Source organism: Egretta garzetta, unplaced genomic scaffold (genome assembly GCF_000687185.1).
Source record: "Egretta garzetta isolate BGI_Z169 unplaced genomic scaffold, ASM68718v1 scaffold172, whole genome shotgun sequence".
Classification (NCBI taxonomy): Eukaryota; Metazoa; Chordata; class Aves; order Pelecaniformes; family Ardeidae; genus Egretta; species Egretta garzetta.
The window spans coordinates 3112600-3120465 of NW_009258951.1; the positions used below are offsets into that span (position 1 = coordinate 3112600).

Here is a 7866-nt window from a genome sequence, read left to right on the forward strand (position 1 = left end):
TTTCTCTCTTGTGCGAATAACAGAATTAGTGTGAACTAAGTTTTACTTTAAGCTCTTTCTCTAATAGTTCTTACCGGGTCTGTTTTACATGCTTTCTTCTGATATTTTTATTTTTCCTCCACAATAGGTTGTGTTAAAAATGGTGGCGGAGATTAAGAAGATTCCTGGCATTTCTCGGGTGATGTATGACTTGACATCAAAGCCACCAGGAACTACGGAGTGGGAGTAATTAACTTTTTTTTTCTATTAAGTACTGTGTGCAGTCTAAATCATATCAGAAACCATTCCCAGTGTTGACATGCAGTACTGTGAAAGAGTGACTGGAGCTGCTACATCGCATCAGATTCCTCTCCTGGAGCATAAACCTGCAGTTAAGAGCTGAGCTGGGGATAATAACTAAGTGGGGCTGAGGATTTGTACGGGTAAATAATCATGGCAGCATTGCTGGTGCGCAGACAGATTCCTATTGCTTTTGCCTTTGTCTTACCAATTCTTCCTGTTTTCATGTGTTTTATTGTTAACTGTCATTTCAATGTCTCTTTGTTTTTGTACACTGTGTAAAAAGAGACAGTTTATTTACTTCTACCAAAAGCATTGTTACAGCCTAAAAGTGTAAAATGAATTGTGACCAACTGCTTTTGAATGGATTTATTATAAATAAATATTTTGCCAAATGGAGTAGTGGGTACTGTTGAGTTGTGGAATTACTGTGTATCTGTTGTATACTGTTAAGCTTGTTCTATATTGTTTGACGTATTAGCCCATGGCAATAACGTTGAGCTCCAAGAGAGTAATGCTAAAATATTATGAAATGACCTGTCTGTCTTTCTGTACTCACTCCCTCTTGCATCGCTCAGTAGGTGTGCGTGTTGGTAACTGATGTGTATACGCAAGCTAATCTTTAGTATACACTTACTGCACGTACGCATATGTCAAGTTCCAGACAGCGAAGTATCTTTGTGTGCTTCTGGGGACTCTGATAGAAGCCTAAAAACGGGAGTGAGGTTTGGAAAGCTGTTGCACCAGAGCTACGGGATCTGAGAATCCTGTTTCTGTCCTCAGACGCTTGCGCAACAGTCCCTTTGCAGCCTGCTGCTGATGTGGTTTCATTATACTTGATGACAGTTTATTTTCTACGCATTTTGCTTTTACAGGAAATTTTTTTTTGTATGTATTGTACTTAGCTTGATCTTTAAGGTCATTATAGTCGTTAGCGTGGAGTCATGGTATCGGAGGTGACTTACCCAATCCGTATAGATCCCTTCTGTCATTTGTATTCTGCTCTTTATGTAGTTAAGTAAGCAATAATTTGAGAGATGATTACTTTGAACACCTGTGCTTTTCTGATGTATTGAGGCAAAGCTATTTCCATCCACCTGAGAATTTTGAGCATGTCCTGCAATTGCTGTCTGTGGAAGTAACAGTTAAATTATGACCTGAGCAGCTTGCTGGGTGCCTGCCAGGTACCTCCACCGGTGGAACCATAATCATGTATCCAGGCTCATCCCTCTTATCCTTTTTTTTTAATTTAAGCAGTTGCATTTCATTCAGCTGCAAGATTACCATAGTATTATGGGGGTGAAATACTTGTTTTAAACTGTTGAATAACATGGGGTATTTAATGGCTGTAGCTACTTCTATTTCCACTTGCATAGATTTGTGAACTGGAATAATGGTTGAAAGTGTTTGTTCTATATTCTTTTGATAGCACACATTTTCCTGTTGTTCTTACACTCACTGCCTACACATTATGGAAATTTAGTTTAATTTCTGCTTATAGGAAATGGCTAACGTGTAAATTTATTCTTTTTGCCTGTGTCACTGAGTGGTGGTTTTTTGCTTGGGGAAGGAGGTGGTGTGTTACAGCCTCTTCGAAATCCTTAGGGGAGGGACACAGGCGTGCAGGAGAACGCCAGACCAGTGGCCAAGAAAACTGCTTCCCCCTTGCAGCCCTGCTCCTGGCAGGTTCTGTAGCCTGGGCAAACTGATCTTAAGTGATCTCTCAGTTGCCTCTTTTATAAAATGGGGGTAGTAATTCTCGCCCATGTCCATCAACCTCTTTGAGCCCTTTGGATGAGCTTTTTGTAAGTGAAGTATTATCAATACGAATGTTCTTACTGTGACCTGTCAGAGCTGTTGGTCAAAAACACTGTAAATCAGTGTTTGCTGCGGCAGAATCTATGACAGCATGGGTTCTGTTGAAAACAAATTTTCTTTGTCGCTTATCTCGAAAGAAAGCTCCTCCATGAAATTATGGCCTTAGAGAACCTTTTAACTTTTTGTCATAAAAAGCTGAGGATAGTTGTCATTACTGTGATGGTGTCTCAGATGTAAAGGGTGCAATGACAAGAAATGAATCTTTTTGGTGTGATGCAGAAATCCTTCAGCCTTTTAATGCTATAGCAGTTGTTGCTTATTGTAAGTAGGCTTGCTCTTTGCTGCTGCTGCTTTGTCTTAGCTTGACAGCAAATAGGCAAAACAGAAGGAATTACTAAAAAGTAATGAAAAGAGTATAGGAATTATTAAAAAGTAATGAATGCAAAGAATATAGGAATTACTAAAAAGTAATGCAAAGAATATAGAGCACCTCTTAAACCCAAACTTTTCTCAGTTTTGACTGGGACACTTAGTTGGTCTCCGTGTAAATACATCTGCAGTACATACTCCTGTAGTTATGATGTACCTCCCAAGAAAACTTGTGTGGTGATGGTGATGCCCATTGGTTTGGGGGTTCCAGTAACTGTTGTACCTCTGGACCACAAACTTGCAGCATACAGACAGAAATCTTCCATTCACTGCATGTTGCACCCTTGGAAGTCCTTCTCCGAGTTGCATCTTAAATACAGGCATGATATATACCTGTATTCTAGGTGTATACTGAAGTTTGATGTACACCTTTACCATCTTTTAATCACCTGAGTTGCTTTCATGTCTGTAATGAAACAGAGCTTGACAGTAATTCCTGTGCTCTTTAGGAACATACTTTGGTTCTGGGGTTTTTTTGAAGCCAGAAAGTTGATTATTGAAAACTTTAGGTATAAATTATTGCACTAAAATCAAAATGTCATATCAAAATGAAATTTGTGATCTTTAGCTCTCTTCCCCCTGTTTGACACCTGTACCATGCATTGTAGATGTGGTGGATTGTTCTTAGGAAGGTTGGTGTTATCCCAGCAGTTCTTGAGTGTTTTTATGGAATCCATGTGTATCGGACAGCCAGAAGTGGAGAGAAACGTAATACTCTGTTCACATTTCTTAAAAAAAAAATAAAAATTATATATATATTTAGCACCTAGTTTACCAACTAATAACTGTAGCTGCCCTGTACAATTGTTCACCTCAAGTCTTCAGTAAAACATGTCAGCAGTTAGAGGAATTTGTATTGGGGGCATTCCCCATCATTCTCAATTTTTAACATTTTTCTGCTTGTGAAATGATAAAGTACTGTGAGCCTTAATTTTTATCCACAAATAAAAATATTATGTTTGAACGTTGGTGTGACTTATTTTTTAGGGCTTACATGTAGAAAACTACATTATAAATGGACTATCCGTTTGGGGTTGAAAAAGCTGGTTTGTGGAAGTCTTGCTTTCTGGCTGCAGACCATCCTGGGGTAAGGAGATGTCCCTGCTGGGGCACGGCTGTCCCTTGCCATGTCATGGTGCAGGACGCTATGCTGCAGAGCAATGGGGTACTCTCTGGTACTTGCTTCATGCATGCTTTTGTACTGTGATACGCTATGGCAAATGTGACTTCTTCCTAAAAATGGGTATAGAGCCTTTTCTAGGGCTCTGTTCTAGCAGCCCTGTTAATTAACCTGAGGTGGTGATGCCCACACAGACTAGGAGAGGCTGCTGCTGTCCCCTGGGGGGGTGGTGGTGGGTCTGCAGCATCTTCGTGGCGAAACTCCCCCAGCACCTTGTTGGGTTGGGGTTGCAGCTGGCTTTGCAGCAGACCTCCGCTGCTGGTCCTTAATTATTTTTGCCTAAGCAGTAGGTCACGTTTTCAAGACTGCATGCGAATTTCCTCTCTTTAAAAAAAAAAAAAAAAAAAAAAAAAAAAAAGCAGCTGAGATTACAGTTGCTCACAAAACCTTTGTGTGCAGCTGTAAGGAGTTGCAGGGGAGAGCGCGAGTGGGCACCGGTCATTTATCTTGCTTAAAGATCCTTTCTTGCTGTGCACAAGCTATGCTCCAAAGTAAACAAACCTGATGGCTGTGATTTCAGTATAAATGATTTGGCCTCAAGCGCCGTGGCAGCTCTGGCTCTGTGGGCAGCGCCTGTGCTCAGGCTGCACTGGCGCTGGGGGGCACGGTGGGAGCAGGGTTTGATTGATCCACTGCTTGCGATCCACTTGCTGATCTGTGCTGTAAATAAACCCTTATCCCTCAATGAGTGCAATAGCAAGTTGTTCTCGGCCAGATCCCCTGGCTGTATTTGCAGCCCTCTGCTCCATCTCCTGTTGTGCCTCAGCAGCTGGAGCTGCAGCAGTCACCCCGTCCTCAGGACCCATGCACCTCGCAGAGGCTGCAGGGTGTTGATACAGGTTTTGGAGGAATTGCCTTCCTGTAGGAGGTCTTCAAACATCTAATTCTGTGTGTTTTTCTTCCACAGCTCAGTAACAATGGAGACTGGGGCAAAACCCTCTGTGCAGTTTATAGCCTTCCAGGAGAGCATTAAGGGACTTCACAGAGAAGCAGCAGGAAGGATCCAAGGTAAGGAGGGCATGCAAGTCCTGACTGAGCATCACCCCAAAGTACTTTTAGAGCTGGGGATGCAGCAGGGGTGGTTTTGACCGAGGTGACGGCTGCACAGTAGGTCTCGTTGGGGAGCCTGGGGCTCTGGGTGGCAAGGAGCAGGGATGCTCCTTGGGCCTCTCCTCCCGCTTCCCAGCAGCGGGGCCAGCAGTGCCACCAGAGCATCCTGCTGGCTCTGGGGGCAGCCCCATGCCCACCCAGGGAGCATGGAGGTGCTCGGGGTCTGTGTTACAGGAACAAACAAGTTAGTGGGAGCAACTCCTTGCAGCATGAAAGCAGCTGGGGAAAGAACGGTTGCAGAAATGAAGCCAGAGTGTTTTTCACAAGATTGTGGTTTTCCACAAACGCTTTTTCAGAAACTTCACAAAATGAAAAGGAATTTGGATTACTGGATTTTTTTGATGCAAATCTGAAAGAAATTTGTTTACCTTTTCAGAATGGGCTGTTCCTGCAATCCTGCATGCTACAGCATGGTACCCTCTACCATGTTGGTGTTTCCCCTGGTTTCACTTCCTCAGTTAAAAATTTAAATTAGTTTTCTAGTGATGTTATACCAGTTGCTTTAAATAGCAGGGCACCTATTTCTGGGGCTGCTGTTCTTGCCCTATGCTGGCTTTGTTTAAAGGAATCCTTATTCTTCTCTCCCCCTTGCTTCCCCTTAGTCCAGTAATGATCTTTCTAATAAAACAAAAAGCTTCTATCTTAAAACGTTTCTACTGCATTTTACAGTGAACACAGCTCCAAAGCGACATTTGTAACTTTGAATTTGAGGTTGGCTCATTCGCTATGTGGTGCTGGCCGCAGGTCAGCTGTCGGGCATCGCTTGAGTGCTTGAGCCCCGCTGTCTGGATGTGCTGCTGTGGTTTCCCAGCACTTGCAGTGGGGATGCTCTCGTTTCTGGCTTATTTCCTTGCTGAATTAGAAGCAGATTGCAAAGAGGCTATTGTGCAATGATGTAATAGCTGTTTGCAGCTAATGAGGTTCAGGCCATTAACCCACTTGGCTAACACATGAAAGTGAGGAAAGCCATGTGTAAAGGAGTAAAGTGGGATTGTGAAGCACAGTGTCACCACCAGACCATTTCCATGTCTCTAGCTAAAGATCAGATTAAAAGTGCATTGTGACTCTTCTTTCTTCAATTTAATTTCCCATGGAATTTCATGCATGTCAGCACAGAAGAGAAGCTGAGATAAAGTGCTCTTGCTGTCCCAAGGATACCTGCTTCCGTGGGAGTGCAGTGCCGGGAGGTGAACTGCATCTCGTCCGGGGGAGAGGATTATTTCTGTTTCTTTAATTGCCTGAACATGAATTGCAGAAAACTGAACCACTGCTCTCGCTTAATTGCTTCATTATAAAATGGAATAGTTTTAACATTTGAATAAGTTGGCTGGCTTTTGCGCTGTTGATGCCTTTATGGGTTTGCGTGTACTGGTTTTGAAAATAGCAAAGGCAGTCTTTAAAGATAACATCCTAAACTCATAAGGGTCAGGCAGATGAAAAAAAAATCCAAACTAACTCACCCCAAAGTGGAGTGTGTAACTGCATGCAGAAATGTTGGTTTTATTCCTGTAAGCATCGTGGAGGAACCAGGCATCCAGTGGGAATTCTGCTAGGAAATATGTCAAGGCTCATTAAATGCTTTTGTTAGTGAGGGGATAAAATCCAGCTACAACCCTCTCCATGCCACATAGCTCCCAAGGACTGTCCCGTCCCCCCACCCCACATGAGGAGGGGGCTGCGACCACGGGGACATGCTGCCCTGTTCTTTGGAGAGCTGGGGTGCTGGCAGAGCTGTCGAGGCTACGTGGGGGAGCCCAGACACAAAGCTGCTGGTTTGGGATATTTCTCTCACCCTAATCCTGTCACTGCCTGTCTCTAGGGAAGCAAATCCCAGTGGTGACAGGGGGGCTGGAACGGGAGGACCTTACCAGGGCTGCGCTTCCAACCTCTTAGCCTCACCGCTGGTGGCTTCAGAGGAAGGGTTGTAGGTTTTCAGCACGAGGCAGTGGGAATGGTACAGATAATTCAATTTCCAGCGGTTGGTGGAGCTGTGCGGAGGCAGGGCATGCTTTAAGTGCTTCCCACATCACCATCGCGAGCTGCGACTACATGGGCTCTGCATGCGCCCTCACTTCAGGCTGGTTACCTGCACGTTGTACACTGTTACTCCCACAGGTTCCCTTTTTATGGATGTAATTGGTTTAAATGTGTGTTCAGGAGCCCCCTTAGAGCTGGGGCATTTTTCTTGTTGATTGTTCCCCAGAGTGGTTTGGGATACAAAGGCCAATATAAAGCTGCTTGCAGGATTTCTTCCTTTCAAAATGTTTTTTAGGGTGAAAAAAAACATGAAAAAAAATTCTGGGGTAAGCGTAAGCTTCATGGACAGCCTGTGTTTGAATCGTGTGTTAATTAAGAGAAATGTTAATTAAAGAGACTTTGTGCTCCTTACAGGGTCTGGTAGCGGGTGACAAAGCTGAGGGGCTGTGCCTGGGGTGGGGTTGAGGACCGTCCCCCCATGTGTGTCCTGCTGGCTGCCCCGGGCTGATCCCTGGCCCCACTGCTCCCTGGGGGGACTCGGCTCCCCGTCTGTGGAAAAGGCTGTTTGCCAATGAATTAGTGCACGCACTTTCCTTAATGAAGAAGAAATAATTCAAAGCTGCCATGCATAATTTAGCACGCTCTGACATGGGCTGCCATCCGACCATGGGCTTGCGGGGACTGCGACCCGGCCACGGACACCGGAGTCTTGCGCTGTTATTTCCCCGGTGGAACCCTGCGATGCCACAGGGGAAAGGGAAGCTCAGCACGTTTCACCAGCTCTGCCCAAGGTGGCGATTGGCTCTTGTTCAGGCGGCGCTCACACGTTGGGTTTTATACCCAGGATTTATGTTCTTGTGCAGCTTTTATCCTTTGGGTCCGCTTTGAGGTGTACCTTGGTGATTCAGTGCTGCTACTGCAATTTGCTCCGTGAGCTGATTTTGTTATTGTTTGGGCAAAGTGACAAGTGACAAGTCACTTATAAGTACCCAGCTTACCTTTTCATGTCTGATCTGCCTGGGGGCTTGCCCAGCTGTCCGGGTTTCTTGGTGTGGAGGGGGGGAGCTGCTCAG

General features: G+C 44.6%; 1 protein-coding gene and 1 long non-coding RNA gene across 3 annotated transcripts in view; both read left to right on the forward strand.

Annotated features, from left to right (window-relative positions):
- Positions 1-3446, forward strand: part of GMPS (guanine monophosphate synthase) — a 29893-nt gene extending 26447 nt beyond the window's left edge. For both annotated transcript variants that reach the window (XM_009634352.2, XM_035890047.1), the window contains one exon: positions 128-3446. In XM_009634352.2, coding sequence (XP_009632647.1) covers positions 128-229 — 102 coding nt within the window. In that variant the 3' untranslated portion in view covers positions 230-3446. The remainder of the gene's footprint in view (positions 1-127) is intronic.
- Positions 3447-3519: 73 nt separating this feature from the next.
- Positions 3520-7866, forward strand: part of LOC118451831 — an 8062-nt gene continuing 3715 nt past the window's right edge. The window contains exons 1-2 of the long non-coding RNA XR_004841402.1: positions 3520-3613; positions 4614-4714. This is a non-coding gene — a long non-coding RNA (uncharacterized LOC118451831). The remainder of the gene's footprint in view (positions 3614-4613; positions 4715-7866) is intronic.